At 44.0% G+C, this 20,263-nt stretch overlaps 3 protein-coding genes across 7 annotated transcripts in view; 2 read left to right on the forward strand and 1 right to left on the reverse strand.

The window, feature by feature from the left end:
* mark3a (MAP/microtubule affinity-regulating kinase 3a) overlaps window positions 1-10,825 on the forward strand; it is a 62,047-nt gene extending 51,222 nt beyond the window's left edge. For 3 of the 5 annotated variants that reach the window (XM_088924869.1, XM_088924873.1, XM_088924872.1), the window contains 3 exons: window positions 1,309-1,335; window positions 6,969-7,013; window positions 9,168-10,825. In XM_088924869.1, coding sequence (XP_088780995.1) covers window positions 1,309-1,335; window positions 6,969-7,013; window positions 9,168-9,513 — 418 coding nt within the window. In that variant the 3' untranslated portion in view covers window positions 9,514-10,825. The remainder of the gene's footprint in view (window positions 1-1,308; window positions 1,336-6,968; window positions 7,014-9,167) is intronic. The other 2 variants (XM_088924870.1, XM_088924871.1) reach the window with 2 other exon arrangements.
* Window positions 10,826-13,318: 2,493 nt separating this feature from the next.
* LOC148828039 (creatine kinase B-type) lies at window positions 13,319-17,947 on the reverse strand. Its single transcript, XM_088924874.1, has 8 exons — window positions 17,857-17,947; window positions 16,632-16,833; window positions 15,575-15,729; window positions 15,292-15,424; window positions 14,944-15,115; window positions 14,297-14,420; window positions 13,977-14,166; window positions 13,319-13,696 (listed from the first exon to the last, which is right to left on the reverse strand). Exons 2-8 carry the CDS (start codon window positions 16,822-16,824, stop codon window positions 13,518-13,520), a joined length of 1,146 nt encoding a protein of 381 aa, XP_088781000.1. The 5' UTR covers window positions 16,825-16,833; window positions 17,857-17,947; the 3' UTR covers window positions 13,319-13,517.
* The window catches only part of trmt61a (tRNA methyltransferase 61A), a 31,271-nt gene continuing 28,940 nt past the window's right edge, over window positions 17,933-20,263 (forward strand). Inside the window, exon 1 of the mRNA XM_088924875.1 lies at window positions 17,933-18,855. The gene's annotated coding sequence lies outside the window, so the exon portion shown is untranslated. The remainder of the gene's footprint in view (window positions 18,856-20,263) is intronic.

A 20,263-nucleotide genomic window follows, 5' to 3' on the forward strand; every position in this document is an offset into this window, starting at 1 on the left:
TCTCTCCGTCTTCCTGCTGGCCTCGACACCCGAGCTCACTGGGAATCGGGGCTTCATTTTAAACCCAGGGCCTGTTGCTGGCTGTCCCTCCGGTGTGCAGACTGGAAAGACAGGCCATCTGCAGGTCTGGGCTTGGAACTGAGGCCCTTCTTTTCCCTTCCCTGAGTGACGTCCCGCGGGACGTCGGCCACGCACGACTTCTGCATGGCGTTTTCGCAAAGAAATGGGATCTTTGAAATGTCCCAAAGTAAAGGTTTTTCTTTCTGTCTCTTCTGTTCATTTCATGCCATAGCTGAAAGGCTCCAGTGTTGAGCTGTAGATGTATGTTCATGTTGCGCTTTTACCTGTGGCATTTAAATGTCAGTCTTTCTGTTCCGCCATACACTCGACATCTGTTAGTGGCAGCTTATCTCTTCTGATGTCTTACAGATGGAGCATTTTTACACACAGATTTTAAGTTGTGCCTTAATTATATATGTGTGTGTAATTATGCGTTATATACCGTTTAAAAAATCATTAAGGTTACTTGAACGTTGACAAAATGCTAGGATTACAATTTTACTATATTAGAAATATTTTCCAATTTAAAAAAAATTACAGTAAATTCCCTAAATTAAAGTAAATATTGACTTATAAATGGAATTACTCTAATTCAGAGAGCCTGCAATTCAGGAAGGGGGAATTAACAAAATTGTACTCCAAGGGGAGTTTAATATTAAAACCATTGTAGTGATCTCGCATTTGAATTTTAAAAAAATAAACAGAGATGGGCTTTCTCTCTGAATAAGATTTAAGCAAAATTCCTCTTGGCCCACATTACCAGGTTGTGCTGCAGAAGTGAAATATTAGATTCTGTGGGATAGTTTTCTTCACGTAAATGAGATGGCTGAAGTAGCCTGTAGTGTTGTGCTAAAGCATAGCAGATCGCGTTTTCTCATTTCTTGTTAACAAGCTGAAGAACCTTGTAATATCTGTAAATAAGCAGACATGATCGTTCTTTAAGTTGATGAACACCAGCCCTGGCACAGAGCATGAGCTGTGATAGAAACAAGTGATTTAGGCCACAAATATATCATATTTCAGTCAGTGAAGAAATCAATCTGGTCCCGGCTGTTTCAGCGCCTAAAATGTGGTTCTGAAACTGGGAATCAAAATCAACTTCCTCACTACTGGTCACTCAGTTCTGTTTTTGTTTCATGATGCATCATTATGGATTCTCTCATTTTTTCTTTACTCATTCAGATTGTCTGTTTTTTTCTTCTGATTTTTTTTCCCTTTTCGTTTTTTTTACTGCCTTTTTTTTTATAGAAACATGTCATTCAGGTTTACCAAAAGGTAGGACCTCCAATTGGCTGCTTCTGTGATTAACACGAGACGTAGGCTGTTAATCGTTAACCAAACTGACTGAACTCACCGCTTGAGACTAAACCCGCCGGTGGCGTGAGGGGCGGAGCCAGCGAGCGGCCCCGGTCCACACGTATGCGCAGTGCGTTGTCCAGCATGTCTGCCGCAGCTGCTGTCCCTTCGGCTCGGCGGAGAACAAAAAATCAGAACAAACACTACTAATCTCCCATGCATGCCTTTCTGCAGAACTGGGGTTTGTGCACATCGCTGATGTGTTTTTGTGTTTGCCCAGCCCCCCCCCCCCACACACACACACAACGCACGGGCGTGTTTACCATTTGCCAACATGTTGTTTCGGTGCAGGTAAGTTTTTTCCAGTGTGCCTTAGCCACAAAGGTACCGTGCCTAAAAAAAAAAATCAAACTGCGACCCCCACCCTCCCCCGTTATTAATGTCTGTCGAAGACAGGCTTGGGACCGCCTGCTGGCGAAGTGTCTGGGAAGAGAAATCTGCGAGTTAACAGTTGGGTTACACAGTGAAGAGGAGAGAGACCCTTTCGGTTGAGGCAGCTAGTTTCATTTTAGGAGTCGTTGTATGAGCTGTAGGTCCCTGAGGAGTGCAGGCGGTCAAGCGCTGAATCGCACTTTATCCTGAGTCTATAGCCTTCCTAGCATGAGATGACTCCTCGATGGAGCCGTTAGGCCGTTGGCGAGGTGGGCTTTGGCAGTGTGAAGACCCTCTGTCAGAGCTGTGCACCCCCACCTCCACCCCTTCATCTTATGAATGCCAGTGCTGACCAGAGTGTTCAGCATGACACTCGCACAGTCATCCTATGTACTCTCGGGCAGTAGTTTTCTTCCGTTCCAGAATACTCAGGAAATTCAGTTTTGTTGCATCCAAGTAGGGAGGTTGTTCTACCAACGCTGAAAACTGTGAATAACAGCGCAATGAGGCAGTCTCTGGAGGAAACGACACGATTATGCTCCTGCTCCGTGTAGGCCTGTGCAGTATTCTGTATGGACCAGGAGTGCAGGTGACTCTTCATGTCAATCTGTTGCGACTGGACGATGGATTGTTGTTGGTTGATGGAGGCTGGCACAAGTGCTGGCCTGAAGCTGCATGCCAAAACCACGCAAAGGAATGAAGACAAGACCTCATATGTCCAGGCCTCAGTGAACCAGCCACTTGCAGCGATTTCTGTTCCTGCATAACCCGTCCTCCTCTACCAGCCCCTCTCGGACTGCTCTTACCCAGTTCCAGCCCACAGTCCAGTTGAAATCTGAAAATCTGAAAAAGAAGAGCTGATGTGAAATGTCAGTCTGTAGCATTGACACTTATGTATCAAAGGGGTTGAAGTTCTTGATAACGCTGAAGAGATTATAACCACATCAGTTAACCTAAGCAGTGCGGCTTTACTTTGGTCTTTCAGTGCACCAATAGACAAAAACCGTATTCACAGATACCACACAGCATTTAGCTTTCCTGACATTTTTTCTTGGCAAAACTCGTTTTTTTTTTTAATATGAACATTTATTTTCCCATGACAGCTGTCTGAAAATGTTTCACCAGGGTAGTGGGAGTAGTCTGAGAACAGGAGGTGATCTCATGTCTTGACATGCCAGTGACATGCCTCTCTGTTTATAGTGGCCCAGTGGTTGGCTGGCTGGCCTGCCCAAGCAGTCATTGCTCATGGCTTCATCTCAGAATGCCGTAATTGTTCTCGAGGAGGAGCAGCAATGAAATTGAAGCATGATAACAGTTGGATCCATGGGTGTGGGGGGCTGGTCTGTCAGCAATCTGCTGAACGCACTGTATAATGCCCATGCACTGTTGGTTAATCCCGAAACAAGAAGAAACCATACAAGCTCATGGCTGGGACACTGAGCTGTTTCTAGACCAGGGGTCTGTAACTCTGGTGTACAGGGACGACTACAGTATTTATAAAGGTATAATATTAGAACCTGAATTAGAACAATTGGATTTACAAAAAAAGGGCGTTTTAGAGAATAGGTAGAGAACATGAAAATGGAAGTGTGGTGTTGATTGCCTCCGTGTTTGTCCGGGCCAGAAGCCCTTGCACAGGGGAGTCCCCATGTGCCCCGCGTTGGCCTGGTGCACGCAGGCTTTGCAAAGTGCTCTGGGAGTCGGTGCTCCTCTGGTGGCCGAGCTCAAGTTCCTTCACGGTGCCGATTGTGAAGCGCTTGTCCTGTCACTTCACCACTCCATCCACCCATCTTGGCATCTCGGCTCCCCCCACCTCCTCCACCACCACCACCACCACCACACACACCGTTTCTGTTGAAATCGCTCATCTTATCCCTCGGTTGATTCTTATTCCTGCGTGGGACAGTGTGTGAGCAAATGTCTGGGAAGGAGGAGGGGTTTACAGGCCAGTCAGGGCCAGGGAAACGCCAGATCGCCTCCTTTCAGAACTTTTCACCACCTGAAGGCGCAGCGTAAGCGTGTAGCAGCACCTCGCTTCCTGTTCCGTTTTGTGGCAAATTGCACGATTAGGCTCAGCCGTTGAGTTGGAAGTGCACACAATTCTGAACGGGGATCATTCCCGTCGCAAAAATAATTGGCTCACCCAGTATTCTCGTGTTTTTAAATGGTTAAGACTATTCAAGTCCTAGTCTGTGGGGTTTCTGTAATTAAGGTCCCTGCACTGGTTCCTTACAAAAACTTACTCAGTTGGTCTTCGCAGAACAGAGACAGTGATGAGCTCTGATTAGTCAATTGACCTAACACCCATTTTGTTGCACAAAAACCTTTATATAAGCTTATATAAGGCTCTATAGGACATTTCAGAAAGATCTGAGCAGTAAACCCAAATTCTCAGAGTTTCTGAGGGTTCATTAGTTCCACAGTTTCTTTCCTCAGCTGTGAGTTGATTTGGAGAAGCCACACGCTCAGTTCTCGCGCTCATTGAGCATAGGAGGAGGCAGGGTCAAGTCTGTTGGTTAGGCCGTTTGCTGAGTTTATTGCAGTGATGCTGATGAAACCTGACTTGTCTGTGCAGTTCAATTCTTGACTTTTCCTTCCCTCAGGGTCAGTATTGACCCAACCAAACGACAGCCTTCAAACAAATCAGGGCCTGCCAATCCTTCTGCCCCTGGATCAAAGACTGTTAGTAAGTCTTCAGTCTATAAATCTTTCCTCTTCTTGACATTTGTTTCTGTGATCATGTCTTACATCTGAATTTTTTTATTTTTGTTATTTTGTTTCTCGAGAAAAGCAAAGCGTTTTTCAGAATCCATCTTTTCTTGCAGATTCAGGAGCAGAAGATATAGAAAGTTGTAGAAAATCGGAGATGGAGAACTAGAGTAAGGGGATCACTTAAAAACGATTCTTTCAAAATGTTCCAGGACTTTGTGGTACCCACAGATCTGCAGAAAGCGACGCTATACGTGTGTCAGATTCAGTAAAACATGAACACATAAGTGCCATGCCTCTTCCTGTATGTGTGCTTCTGCACTAGTATTGCATGTCCCCACACACAGTAAGGTAGATGATCCTTTCCTGCCCTTCCCACAGCCTGACCTTGGAAATTTGTATGATGTTCTTGTAGCCTGTCCAGCCTAAAGATTAGAATGCAATGCAGGGTCCTGAGAGGCTTCCCTTTCTAGAATGACTGGAGAGAGATGCACAATACCGGGGTCTGTTTTAGGAAGTCCAGACCATGGCTAAAGACACCTCCAAGGAGAGTCAGCTCCACCACTCCAAAAGACCATGAGAAAATCCACCGCAGTACAGGGAGGCTAATTCAAAATCGCTCTCCCATTGGAGAGATCTTGCACAGCGAGACTGCCTGAAAACAGCCCCCCCCCCCCCCCACCACCGATTGTAAATAAGGAACTCTTGCTCAGAGGAGGAGACCCCCCCCGACATCAGTGCTGTCTGCTCATGTGTGCGTGGTGGTGCAGCTGCTCCTCCCAGATTTAGATGTAGTCTCACACAAGATAAAACCGTGCCTGTGTCCAAGACACACTGCAACAGTGAGCTGTACCAGCTGTAAACTCCACGCCTCCCGCCAGTGAGGCTGCAGTAACGTGAGGGCAGCACAACAGTGACAGTTCACTCAGCGGGGATCTGAACCTGGGCCTGGAGCTGACAGCCGGCTCCTTTCACACAGGAGGAGGAGGCAGCAGCCCGTTAGGTCTGGGTAAAAAAGTCTGAGCAGTTGTCCATTATTTAAATTGGGCTCCTAAATTTTGTCTACATTTATGGGCTTGTGAAAATGGTCAGAGAAATTCAGTGTTCTTTTTCTGATAGATCTGAGCTTTTGCATCCAACCCAGAGGAGCGCCGAGCCAGACCATACAGCCCGTAAAGCACGGAGCGCTGTTGCTCGCCTGGTGGTTGGCGCTCTGTTGCTCCGTTGCACGTCACTTGTGCCCGTTTTCTCAAACGTTCTCTCTGTTCCACTTCTGCTGTAAAGCGAGCCCTAAGTGGCACCATGCTGTCAGAGGTGCAGATGAGGGGGTGTTCCTTTCCAGTCAGGCGTGAGGAATAATGGCTGTGGAGAGAGGGGCTCTGGTGACGGATTTGGCCAGTTGGTTTTCATAGGAACGAGCAAAAATGCCGGCGCTCCGATTTAAAGCCATCCGAGTTTCATTTTTGTCGGTGTAAAGAAAAGTTTTTTTTTCTCTCGGGAGTACGGGACCTTGGCCATTAAAACGGACGGGTTTGCATCTCGAGCTGTGTTTCGGGCCATGTGGTAGTCGGTACGGTGCTTGCTCCCCCCCCCCCCATCCCTCTCACAAGGTTGTTTTAGAAAGGTCCCAGCTTCTAGTTCCCACGCCAGCTGAAGGAACTCCTCAGTGTAGCCATGCCTTCCACCATCTCTGGTCTGGAGCTCTTCGAAAAGGGCTTTGTCAGTTTGCCTCTGAGGCGTCGGAGGTAGCCATGGCTTGAACAGCTAGCCTTCCTCTTTCAGCCACTGACACCCCTGCTCAGAGTTAGACCGAACTGCATGATCCAGATGTGGTGGTGTATGGTGTAGGATGTGCATGCGTGTACCGTGTGTATCTTGTGTGCGTCTGTGCGCGTCTGTAACATCTGTAACTGTGCGCACACAAGCATCAACACTCCAGTATGCGTAGTTAATGCCCAGTATCCACTGAAGTGTCTGTACTCAAGTTGTGTTGGATTCAGTTGTTAAAGAAACAAGAAAGTAGCTTGCCAGCTAGACCAGTTTGTGTTTTGCAAAACCCAGAAGTGTCTACTTGTAATTACAAAAAGCAGTTCCCATTCTCATTGGCCTCATAAGGCTTCGCTGTTGCATAGCACAAGCACTTTATGCTTAGTTTCTATAAATTTAATGGATCGCTTTTTCCTTATAAAGTTTTAGGTCTTTGCTGTTACCTGTGCATGCCCATTATTGCACTGTACAAGAATCCATCCACATACAGTGAAAGGCAGCATATTCGGGTCATTAAACTGGCTGATGGCTTTCTTGGTTTTATAACGGACAAACTGTATTTGTTTCTTCTCCTTGTATCTTTTAAAAGAAAGATTTTTTGGAGTCGCCATTGTACGTTCATTCTTCTTCACTGGGTGTAAGCTTTCTCTCTTTCTCTCCCCCCCTCTTCCTTCACGTGTGCTTTCGGATTGTCTCTCTTAAAGAGTCCCAACAGAGTTTGAGAGAAACGGCCGATTTGAGGGCTCAAGGTGAGACAGGGTGATCATTGATGTTTACCTTCTCAGATCTTCGCCATCTTCCCCCCCCAGTCGCCCATGGCTCCCATGTAGATGTGCTGTCGCTCCTCCCTTCCTGTGCCTGCTTGCTGAAGGCGTCCCATCAGGCTTTTCTTCTTTCTCCCTCCCAGTTTTGAACCGGTTGCTGATCCTCGCTTTGTGTTCGAGACCACCCCTTTGGTTTTCCATTGCGCATTTTGATCAAGACGCTCTTTTTTTTTTGGAATGTCTTTTCACATTTTTACTTTGGTCATATCTGTCTTCATTTTGGCTATGCAGTTGGTGAACAACTTTTCGGCACGAGTTGTAGTGTTAGATGTGCGGGGTACTTGAGGATATAGATGCCCTGATTTGACTTGTTCGGTGGTGAAAGAAACACGGGGGGTCCCTTTCACAAAGAAATTCTATGCAAGGTTCGATTGGCGCCACCTCTTCCAGAAAGAGTCCTCATGTCCAAAGCAGGATAGTAGACGGCTTTCCACGTGTAAAATATTTCTGCCTAACAGCATCTTTAACAGGCAGGCAGGCCCATTTTGTTACACGGAGGTCTGCATTGAAGAAAGCAGGTTCTGTGTCATGCCAAGGGTCACAGGCTGTTCTGGCACACAGACAAACAACCCAGCAACTCAGTTGTGTTGTGCTGTTGCTGTCAGTGGGTGGGGGTGTTCTGTTTCTGTCTGCAGAGTGCCCTGCAGTGTTGTTTTCAATGCTGTGGTTCCATCTGCAGCCCTGTGCTGGCACCTAGTGGGCACAGTAGGGAAACGTTCTCTCTATCAAGCTCAACTACTGTTCTCACACAACAGAACAGTAGACCATTTGCCTGCTTGCATTTTATTGTGTTACAGAGAGTGTGCAGAGTGATGGATGAGCAGGCTGTAGAGTTTCAAACTGAAGGTGTATACAGTACTAAATCAAAAACATTTAAATTTAAATCTGTGCATCTTATTTAGGCTATGCAACTATTTCAATCGATTTTACAGCCTCTGCTGTATGCTAAGCTCTTTTCCATTCATTTTGTCACTGTTATACCTCCTTTTTTGTGATACCCCAAATCATATGATGTCAATGTTTTAATTTTTTTATAAAAGAAAACCGTCTTAATGAACTGCACGCTATTCTGTTTGCATGCAGAGCTTTAATCTGCATCTTGTCTGTTGCATGTTCATGTCAAGTCATGAGAATGTTTTTCTTTCTTTGAGCTGCTTTTGTGTCTGTGAGCTATGTCCTGCATGGTTTACTCGCCTCTGTTGTTCAGTCTTACTGTGTTGCACCTTGAAGAAGATCACCAACAGACTGGTAACCTGGTCCTGTTTATATAAGCCAGGCTGTTTATCAGGTTTATTTATCTCGGATTACACATTCATTTTACAGCCTTCAAGGGTCTTTGTTTAGGTCATAGATTGTCCGCTATATAGGGAAAATATCTCCTTTGCCAGTCCAAGGCACAGATTAGTTCTGTCTGGGAACTCAGTATCCCGCAGCAGTCTTTGAAGGTAAGTCAAGTTCGTGTGGATCTTTTCTAGTGCAGGAAGTTAAGGTGCAGGTATGGAGAAATTGCTGGAGAAATTCCAGGATTGGTTTGCCCCTGGAGTAATGTACTGAAAGCTCTCGAGTACACATTTCACAGCACTACCAACCTCACTCGGCAGATCCCCCAGCAGGTGCCCGCAACATTTGCACATGGTTAAAAATGCAACAAGAAGAGCTCTGCAGTGGCCATATTCAGTTTGTCTGTATAGAGTCCTGGGAAAGAAGCAATATAGATTTCTCGTTAGGGTAGCACATAGGAGAGAATATTAAAATGTAATAAATACAGTTGCTGTCTTTAAAGTATACAGTTTACAGTGGGGGGGAGAAAAATCCTGAACTGGACAAGAGTTTTGGTAGGTTCTTCTAGATGTGCCAGTCAAGGCTTTTCCAAGCTTAAGCAGTAGTAAGTAAAAAATAAAGTATTATCCCTGGACTTAAGATTTCTTCTTCTGTAGGTTTAGTGTTCTTATTGCCCCTCTCAAAGCGATACTCAGTACGTACCCAGGCGGCAGAGCAGTCGGACATGAGGGCAGGTGCCGCAGGCCCGGGTCACCCGTCTAACTCTCCGTGTCCCCCCCCCCCCCCTCCCCCCTCCAGTCGCAATGTATCTGGGGATCAAAAGGACGAAAACAAAGAAACCAAGCCCCGCTCCCTCCGATTTACCTGGAGTATGAAGACCACCAGCTCGATGGACCCTGGCGACATGATGAGGGAGATCCGCAAGGTCCTGGACGCGAATAACTGCGACTACGAGCAGCGGGAGAGGTTCCTGCTCTTCTGCGTGCACGGCGACGGCCGCGCGGAGACCCTGGTGCAGTGGGAGATGGAGGTGTGCAAGCTGCCCCGGCTGTCCCTCAACGGCGTGCGCTTCAAGCGCATTTCAGGAACATCCATAGCTTTCAAGAACATCGCTTCCAAGATTGCCAATGAGCTCAAGCTGTAAAGACGAGACGTGGTTTCGGCTGTAAATTCTTCAAGTAGCAGTTTCAGAAATGTGTTTTTTCTCCAAAACACTCACAAAGTATGTATTGAAAATAATAATGTATAGAATAATGCTTAGGCAATAATTTCTTGCATCTTTGAAATGGTATTATTATTATAATTATTATTATTACTACTATTATGGAAATGAGAAGACTTCTTGAGCTGCTGGAGATCTGAGGATGGTTGGATTGAAGAATTGATCTTTTTTATTTTAAAGTGCACTACAGCATTAAGTAGCTACTGCATCCAGCAAGTTCCCTGCCTTCATTATTTCTCTGTCCAGCACAGATGAAAATAGGACTTCCGAAGAAAGCCTTGCTACCAATTTTCCTCTTGTATTGGTTTGCAGCCTGCTATTAAAAAAAAAACGAAAAATAACTGCACAGATAAGTATTCAGAGGGTGAAGTTTTCTTCAGCGTGAACCTGGAAAAAAAATTACTGAAACTTTTTGGCACCGTAGGGTAAACTTGTGTCCAAGAGCAGATACAAAATTTAAACTTGCTTGCCAGTACCCAAGGTGGTGAGTTACGTATCTGATAGGAGAATTTGTTGCACAAATTTCTGACCAAATGCAATTTTGGGAAGTCATCTTCTCCGATTCATTTCTGTAAATCACTTTTAAACCTGGTGCTCAGGGTTCCCAGACAGTTTATTTTGCAAAAAAAAAAACAGGTTGGAAAAGTGTACCTGTGGAAATCTTCACGACATGCAAAAAAAAAAAGTAAAATATGTTTTTTTAAGCGCATGGTAACGATGCGATGCGTTAATGAGCCCTGCGTCGATCTCGCAGACGCTCTGTGGTGAACAGTTCTGTGATGTTTGGGAAGCGGTGGATCAAGCAACGGAGCTTACTGGGTCCTTAACTTTGGTAAAGACTTTGTAGAGATCAGCAAGACTTTCTCTGTTTGGCAGATGTGAATATTTAGGCAAAACCTTTTTTATTGTACGTTTTCAGCTGTAATTGTAATTAAAACCATTTGCAGTCTGACCAGTACACAAGCTGGATTTGAAATGGATCGCCGTTCTGGGACAATGTTCATCTAAGTATGCCATTTTCAAGCTTTAGTATTTTTGTTGTTTTTTTTCCCCCCAAAAAAAGTCAGCACTGTTTTACGAATGTAAATAATGTAACTTAGTTTTGCAAAAACTCCATATTGTTATACTTTTTTTTCTTTTTTAAGTCCTGTAATGAGCCAGGAATTATGGAATTTATGTAACTTGTCGCCAGGTAAGGTTCACCAGTGTCTCCATTAAAACATCCTAAAATCTCCTGAGGCTTTTGTCTTTCTCTTCCTTATTTCAAGAACTGCAGGGCACTGAGCGGAGGCAGATCAGGTGTGGTTGTGCCCTTTCTCTTCTTTTGATTTGGTTAAGGTTGTATGTATAATATCTCTTTGAAATAAAAAAACTGGAAATCTTTAACGTGTATATTCTAAAACTTTTCATCTGTGTTAGGTGAAAAGTTTTTTTTTTTTTGGCAGTTACTGCAGCATTTGTTTTTAGACAAAGATTTGGTTTGTCCTGCTAAGCAGTCTTGCTGTGAAAGTTGGAATCCATGCTTCTTTCAAGAAATGGTTAAATCCCAAGATAAATTACTAAAAAACAGCTGAGATAGATGGGACTAATGTCCCCTTCAATTTTGGAAACGTGTAAAGTTTTTATTCTTCTCATTCAACAGTGAAAAACCTGTTAATTCATAAATTTCTCATCTTAGTGCACAGATCTGGCCAGTAGGTGTCACAAGCGTGCTGTATAACAGACCCAAGATACAAAGATTTGTTTCATTTTTCCCCACCTTAATAAAAATAATCCTGACACTTAAAGAGCACTTTTTCTGGACACTCCACTCAAAGTGCTTAAAAGGTAATGGGGACTCCTCTCCACCACTTATGTGTAGGCCCCACCTAGGTGATGCAACGGCAGCCAAGTGCACCAGCATGCTCACCACACATCAGCTATCAGTGGGGAGGAGAACAGAGTGATGAAGTCAATTCAGAGATGGGGGTTAATTAGCAGACCATGAGTGGTAAAGGCCAGGAGGCAATTTGTCCAGGACACCTGGGCAAGATCCCTACCTTTTTTGAGAAATGCCCTGAACACCCCTGCTCTTTTTGAGAAATGCCCTGGGATTTTTAATGACCACAGGGAGTCACGATCTAAGTTTTACATCTCATCTGAAGGATGGTGCCTTTTTTTACAATTTAGTGTCCCCGTCACTATACTGGGGCATTAGGACCCACACAACCGTGGGATGAGTGCTACCTACTGGTCACTCTTCCAGCTTTCCCAGGAGGTGTCCCCTTCAGTTACTGGCCAGGTTCACACCTGCTGAGCTTCAGTTGGCTGCCAATTTTGAGTATTTTTTTAAGAAGCTCTAAATCCTTGAATTAGAGTTCATGTTCTCTTGAAACATCTGTTTAAGGCACTAACCTGCACCTTTGAGGTTTCAGTCTTCAGTCAGGATGTATAGTATACTGCATACTAAACATTTAGCAGACAGTTGTATTCAAAGCTTGTCATTTTCCTCTATTCATACTTGCACGGTCTTTTAGAGTAGGATTTCGGTGTTTCATTTCATCTGAAGGTTGAAGAACAAAGAGGCTTAGTAACCTGCTCACGGTAACACAAAGAATCTGTGGGAGAACCAGAGCTTGAACTGGCAATGGCCTGGTAGCAAGTCTCTCACATAAACTTGAAATAATGCCTTGCATTAACAAGTAAAATGTGTCTTCAGGCTCAATCAGGCTGGATCTCTTCCTGTTCTCAGCAGTGTTAAGCAGTCAGCTTTTGTGATATCCCCCTGGATGGAATCTAATCCAGGCTGGTACCTGTTTGTGTGGCTTGGTGAACTGGAGCAATTCGAGTACGTTGCTACAGGGTACAACAGCTCTATCATTGGAGGCCAGAGCCCTATTCACTTTATGCAACCCCTTGCATTAACAGCAAATTCTAAAATACTTCACAAATAGAATGGATCCTCTTCAAATGCTGCAACTTGAAGGAGAACAGAGTAGCCATTTTGTACCGCCATATGCTGTTGAGTAGATGGGGTACAGAACTGAGAGAGTACTGAGCCAGTGGAAATGTACTCAAAATATAGTTTAAGAGTCATCTGAGCCTCATCAGTATCTGTCATTTCTTCTTCCAGTATTTTAAGAGACCAGTTTGAAATGTAACACATAGTCAGGTGTTCATGAGCCTATCTTCATGTGATAATGGAGTGAGTAATCTGAGGTTCTAGTTTCTTCCTTTCAACAGAAAGCTGCTATACATTTTAAGAAACAGAACACACCCTTCTGTGACCTGGTTTATTATTCTGCACTGCCAAGCCTCTGTAATTACAGCTTGGAGTGTTAATCAGCAGTCCTATCCATCATCTGGCTCTCTGCTGTTGGAGGGAATATTGCAAGAGGAGTTAAAAGCGAGGCAGTGTAAATTTTGCATCCCACCTTCAATTCCAGCATTATGGTTGATGAAATGTCTTGGCCTTTAAATGCTTTCACTTAAAATCTGTACTTTATCTTGATAGAGCAATGCATGTTACAGGTACTGTAATCAAGGATGTATATGTTCTAAGAGATCTTACCAGTTATGTTATTTAGCCAGAAGTGCATCTAAGTAAATCAGAATCTTATTGCTAGCTTTGTCAGTAGGCCCTTTTGCAAATTTCAACTGCCATAAGAAATAGAGGCTACTTCAATTATTTTATACAAATTCTGGTGTATATAAATGTTAGACAGTGCTGCTAAAAATAAACCAAACATTCCATGGGACAAGATTTATTTTCAGGTGTTACAATCCATTTTCAGAAAGAACATTGGGAGACCTTTGCAAGTACAAAAATCTTCTATCATACTGATGGAAGACCTGTCTACTATTTTTTTGTGCCACTAAAGTTTGGGTAGAGTGTATTCCTTGAACAGACGTAGTGGGGAGTTTGATTGAAGGGAGTCCAGAGATTTTCACTTCTGAGCTGGCATGAGGTCATCGATCGACTGGCCTTTCTCCAGCCGCTTCTCCATGTCGACCAGGAGCTTCACCCCATCCACCACCATCTGCACCAGCTCCACCTCTGAGAAGCCCAGGCGGTCTGCGTTGGAGATGTCAAACACTCCTCCCACTGCTGCAGTGTCAACACCACCTGAGAAGAGCACCATCGCAACAGGCTTTCAGATTCAGCTTAGACAGGTGATAACACTTTCTCTGCCAGGGAACTGGCATTTTATACTGCCATTGATGAGATGTCAGTAAGTAACTTCACGAGTTGCAAGTTAGACAGGAAGAAACATTCTTGCCTTAGAAGTGATGATTTAAAGCTAACCAAGGAAATACAACTCAAAGAATTACAAGTTTTCCCTTTTTGGAAAGAATTGAACCCTTTAAAAAGATCGAATTTGCCCAATATGAAGAGAAGCACTGACCAGTTCCACGTTTCTGAAGCCGCAGTCTCTTAAGGATTTCTCCAAACTTCTCATGCTTGCTCAGGTTGGGCAGCTTGACATGGACACCCCCACGGAGCCCAGTGCCCAGGTTGGAGGGGCAAGTCAAGATGTATCCCAGGTGCTCATTCCACATGAACTCATGGCCTTTTTCCTTGAACAGCGATTCAATCTGGAAAAGACAAAAACGCTCAAGTAACTCATTGCTCAAATCCCTCATCAACACTCCTGGCAGAAACCAGCCCACAAAAAAAGCAAGAAGTCTTAGGGTTCAAGTCAAGGACATCTGCTGTAACACCCACCTTGGTGAGCCCATGGCAGAAGCGAGTGAAGACCTCTTTCATGTTTCCTCCCTTCTGCATGGAGATGACTCGGAGGTGATCCTCCTCATTCACCCAGACCAGGAAAGTCTTGTTGTCATTGTGCCTAGTAAAAAAAAACAGTGCAAACTGTAGATCTGAACAGGATTTGGAAACTCCATGAAGAGCTCATTCAAGAACTCATGGGAAATTTGTTCCTTGTTCACTGACCCCAAATAGACATTACAGGGATCCATCTTAAAACCAAGAACTACCAGATATCTTTTTGGTAATTTAATAAATCAAGCAACTCCTCCCAAAGAGTTTACAATGATTACTGGTAAGCATTCAGGTTCCACAGCACTGTCCGAATCTGTCCAACTGCAAAAGATTTGCATGGCTTAACATTCTGAAAAAGATTATGGGTATAAGTAAAATACCACATTTGTCCTTTTCAAATTCACAAGCTTTGAAATCATTACACGGTCTAACATTTAATTTTTAGCCTTGGCTAGTTTGACATTGTAGCAAAATGCAAAACCACGATATAAATAAGTGAAAACTCTTTAGCTATTGGAGAGTCTTGACCACTTTTTTTACCCCAAATGCATACTTTTCGCACTGTGTTCGTAGTGCACCTCAATGCTCACCAGATGCCCCTGGCATCAGGCCAGTCACGAGCCATTCCAGAAGCCAGCAGCAGAGGGGAGACTGGCTTGTCAAAGAGGAAGTGGTCATCAATCAGCTGCTGCTGCTCTTCCTCAGTCATGTTCTTCAAAGCATAGTATTTTCCTTTAAGATCACCATCAAGGGCACTTAAACCTTAAAACAAGAGCAAATGAAGATTTGTTTAGGATGCTTAACCACTGCCAAACACATATGAAAAAGCCAAGTAAGTCTGAAATTGTAATGCCACTTGCATGTGCCAGAGGGTGCTACTTGCACAGTTTAAACTTGACAACTGATATTCATGCCGAGTCTTTAAGATGGAGATTTACCTTCAATTGCGAGTTTCTCAATGGCCCGTCTTTCTCCACGGCTGCAGTGAGGCGGCAGGCAGAACCCGCGAATGCTCCTGCCCGTTCGGACACGGGAGCTCAGAACATAGTTGGGATCCAGGTCATCCCCACCCTGCAAGAGGTCCAGAGATTTTTCAGCGTTTTACTAGATAGTCCAGGAGTCTTATACAACTGCTACAAGTTAACAGCCACTAGCAAGAGACAAGAGGAACATCCCAGCCGACACCTCCAGTGCGCAAAGATTTATTCTTAGTAAAGTCACCTGCAGATGGTCTGGGTTCAGGTCAGTCTTGTGTTTATCAGTTGGCTTATAGCCCCCATGTCTGTCTTTGATCACGGGGTCCAGCAGGTCCTTGAACACCTCATAAGACTCCTCATCACCTGCCACACAGCCCACCGTCATGATGAAAGGGTGGCCTGCGAAATGAAAAGTTCCTTTTGGGATGAATTGCTCAACAAAGGGACTTTGCATAAATGCTGAAGTGCTTCTGACTTGCACACAAGTTACAGCTCAATTAAGGTTAACAAACTGAAGTATTAAATACACTGACGCTACAGATGAAGCTTATCAACATTAAAAGCAAAGTCTGGAATTCATTTTTACCAGGATTATCAACCCCAGTCTGAATGACACCATCTATCGTGAATCCAGCAGGGGTAGAGCGCTCTCGCAGCTTCTTGTACATGTCCAGAGTCAAGACCTTGGCCATGTGGTTGTTGTGTTTGCTCAGGTCAGGATACTCCATCTCAGCAGACAGCCTCTTGATGGTCAGTGTGGCCATTTTACTATTGCTGAACAACAACAAAATTCTACATGGTAAAGAAAAGCCACCTGCTCCACCTTAAAGTGCTCCATTGATTAGGGTCTTTTAGAACATAACAGCAACACACCTTGACATCAAGTCCTCTATTCACTAACATGTTAGTGCAAGAGGTTAGTAAAATCGTTAGTTTAGCCTCATCTAAAGATATAATAAAGTGTTTTTATTGATATCCCAATGTCAAGGGCAAGGTTCTGGGCATATATCGTGATATTCTTAATCTCCTGGAGATAGGCGTTTGTCAATGTTTGCTCTGAGAACAGTGCAGTGATGTAACAGGACAACAGCCATTCCCCCTGCTAAGGTCTCTACAAGTGTAGCCTCTGTGCAACCATCAAGGTAACCTCTGGCAAGGTCACTGCGATAACTGGATAAAGCTTACGATGTATCCGACTTTACAAGGCGGCGACAGGGAAACTCCTTTGTGCCATTTGGAAGCAGCACTTTAAGGAAGAAGAACAGATGGCTTTTAAGGAGGAAAGCGGCTCCGGTCTTTACCTGGGTTATCAACCCCAGTCTGAATGACATCATCCAGTGTAAATCCGCTAGGAGTCTGCTTATCCCGCAGACGCCCGTACACCTCCGGAGTCAGCACCTTAGCCATGTGGTTATTGTGTTTGCTCAGGTCTGGGAACTCCTCCTCGGTGGAGTACTTCATCTTCATCATGTTGTGCGTGTTACCGAAAGGCATGGTTACCACCTGAGCGCAGGATGGAGGGGAAAGATTGTTTACAGCGGGGGAAAAAACGATTTCGCAAGTTCTGTGGAACGATTTAAACTTTTGTTCAGGTTGGTTTACAATATTGAGTCAATATTCCGCACAAAAAGTAACCGTACTGGTGGTATCCCTTTAAAACCCATCAACGAGCATAATTTATGTTAAACATTTAAAATGCATTAAATGATAAATGATTCTTGGTGACTAGAGTTTAAAGCAAGCTTTTTTTTTATTAAATTCAGCAGCCACACAAACTACTGTGAATGAAACTACTCGTTTGAAAACCGCAGTGTCCCGCGTCTGTGCGACAGAAGGGTTAAATGTCTGGCGCAGTATTTGTAGGTCTTCTTTCCACATTGGAAATACTGCTGACTGCGCTTTTCAAGTTGAATTTTACATAAATTAGGGGGGAAATTAATCAAATCGATTAATCAGCTGTATCAGGCACGGAATTGTTTGATTTCTAAAAGTAATCAGAGAAACTAAATCGTTGTTCTCTTTAATCATAGATACCTTGTCATATAGAACGGCTTTTTCAAGGACTTCGCAGGTAAGGTTTTAAAAATATTACTCGGCAGTGCTACAGTCTATCCCGGTCTATGGTCTTATCCGCTTGCTAGCGTTTTTAATTAAGGCAAGAATCCTTGTTGCATTCAAGCGGTGATCTCCAGAAGTGGATAGTGCAGGATGACGATTTAGGTTCACAGCACAGATTTTAAAATATCACCGATTCCAGTGCAGCTCCTACGAGCTCGTACTGTAACTGGGTCAGCAACGGTTCTCGGCGTCTGTCACTCAAGTGCACCGCCGACACTTTCTCCACAGCATTGAAACCAAGTCTTTGTTCACCCTCACATACAAGTATAAACTGCGAACGATTTGTATCCATTTCTCGAGCTTGTAATGTCGCACTTGGGGAAAAAAATGACGTTTTACATAAATAATCCAAACGGTATTTAAAGCGCGTTAAATTAAACGGTTTAGAAATAGCAATGTCCGCCTTACCCGATGATGCCGAACTTGGAAACAAAGATAGACTCCTTTTTATTCTCCCCCTGGAATGAGCACACCAACCCTCACTCTGGTGTCCAGAATAACGCACCCGAGATCTTTTTTATATACAATCCACGCTCGCCTCCGATTGGTTGCTATTTGCAGTCCATTCATTCTATTGGAGAAGGGCTAAAAGCCAGCACTGTCCGCGCTTGGCTAGTTAGTAGCTTTCAGATCCAGTGACGTGTATCTTTCAAAATACTCGGGATGTTAGATAAATATACGTACAATCTCGCTGTATTGTACTTGCTTTAGAATGTTAAACAATAAAACAAATACCAACTGTTGCCGTTTGTGCTACATGTGTTCCTATACATGTAACGAATTATCTTACACTATCTTGCATATAAAATGTATTATTTATAAGAATTTGGGTGGTTCAGGTTTATTGAACATCTTTTTTATCTTAATATCGAATAATTAATGCCCAGCCTATGTAATCTCTCTTGATGTCGATAATGTTCATTACAAAATAGTGCTATTCTAGCCAACAACAAATAGTGAAATTCAAAATTGTACATAAACTGAACTGACCGCATAAATAAAATTGCATGAGAATTTCAACTGGCCCAAGGCGCACAACAGATTTCTTCGTTTGGCTACCATATACAACAACTAGATGATTTGCTGCAAAATGATTTATCTTGTTGACCGGAGATTGAGGCAATCCTTTTATTAAAGCCCATCGACCACATGCAAGCTATTTCTAAGCATTATAATAGATTACATCCATGTCTATTACATGTAGATTTTATGCATTTGAGGAACCACAAATACTGCGCCAAATATTTTGCTATACACATCAATAACCAAATGATTTTCAGTCAGACCTTTAAGAAAGCTTTAAGCTTTAAGAAAGGCTTTGACCTTTAAATAAACGTACTGTCTTTTTAAGACACAGATACGTCATCAACTGGCGACGGAGATTGCACACGTTGTGTCTTCTCACAGGTGAGTGCTGTGGTGGCTGAAGCAAGCAAACAATTATATTTAAAATAGCCTTTAAAACTCGGAATTCAAATATCGCTTATTTGGTGTAAAATATAAACTACTGGCCGGGGGGGCAGTTTAACTGGAATCCTATATTTACGTGTGAATGTGCTACTGTTCTCTATGCAAGCTCTGTGTTGTATTTTGTTCACAGGGTATCAGGCGTACATACCCAATACTCAGGGTTCATTGTCAGTAGAGTTTGATATTTTAAAAGCCCGAGTATTCGTGTAATTATTGTTTTACTCCTTCTTATCTGCGTATTCCCAACACTGGGTTATGCAGCTAATCTGACATCAGAAGGCATCTCGGAACCGTCCAGTCGGGTTCGGTGTCAGAGAAGTAACATTTCTTTAAAAAAAACAAAACAATTTTAATCCTAAACCAAGCACAGGAACACGGGGAGCCGATGTTTTCTGGAATTTATCCTGCTCGCTAAGCGGAAGGTTTTGCTTGGGAAATTGTCCCAGGGTCCAGGTGCCGAGGCTGCTCGTGGCCGGAGGTCCGGGGAGCTGCCCGCGAGACGCCGAACTCGGTACCGGTACCGTTACAGAACCGTCTCCCTCCACCACCAAACCTTGGCATCGTGTACAACGCGAAACCGCGGAATAACACACACGTTTTTGGAGCTCTCCCTCTCTTTTCACCCAGCCCAATTCTCGGCTCTTACAGCCGAACCGGACCTATGACGTGTACCGGTATCGGAGCTCCGCTCATTCACCGCCGTCGACAAGCGAAATGTCAAGTCGACCCCCGCGGAAGAACAGAAGAGGTCCCCGTGGGGGGACTGTTTCATACACATTTGGTCATTCCCACTCGCGTCTGTTCCTCGTGTCCAAAGCTGGCTGGCTGGTCATTCAGAGGTAACGGGGCATATTCTCAATAAGCAGGATGGGGAGAGGCTGCTCCCGGGTTTGTGTTCTCAATGGCTTGGAGACGATACGTGCGAATTCAGACCAGGCTCTGAGTGCAGGAAACATGTAGACGAAAAGTCTGAACAAACGTTAAAAGCAACAGTTTGCTCCATCGATGAAGGGCCCGGCGGTCAGTTAGGACCAGGGCTGCACGGAGTGACGATACCACCAAATAAATGTAAATTGACGAAACGGAAAACGCACTTCTATCATAGCCGTTAAATTTTAATTATGTTGCACGAGAATAGCTAAAAAAAAAACCTTTTTAGCATTTTCACACAATGTTTGGAAACTAGTTCAAAACCGATTATGTGAGGTGAAGTAATTTACGTTTCGCGTGTATTCTTTATTACTTGAAAACAGTTTCCGAACACATCATAAATTTAGCCCGTCGAAAGTAGTTACCGCAGTCACCCCGCCGAAAACAAAATGACTCAAAACGTCATTTTTTTTTT

Source organism: Atractosteus spatula, chromosome 9 (genome assembly GCF_055471065.1).
Source record: "Atractosteus spatula isolate fAtrSpa1 chromosome 9, fAtrSpa1.hap1, whole genome shotgun sequence".
Classification (NCBI taxonomy): domain Eukaryota; kingdom Metazoa; phylum Chordata; class Actinopteri; order Semionotiformes; family Lepisosteidae; genus Atractosteus; species Atractosteus spatula.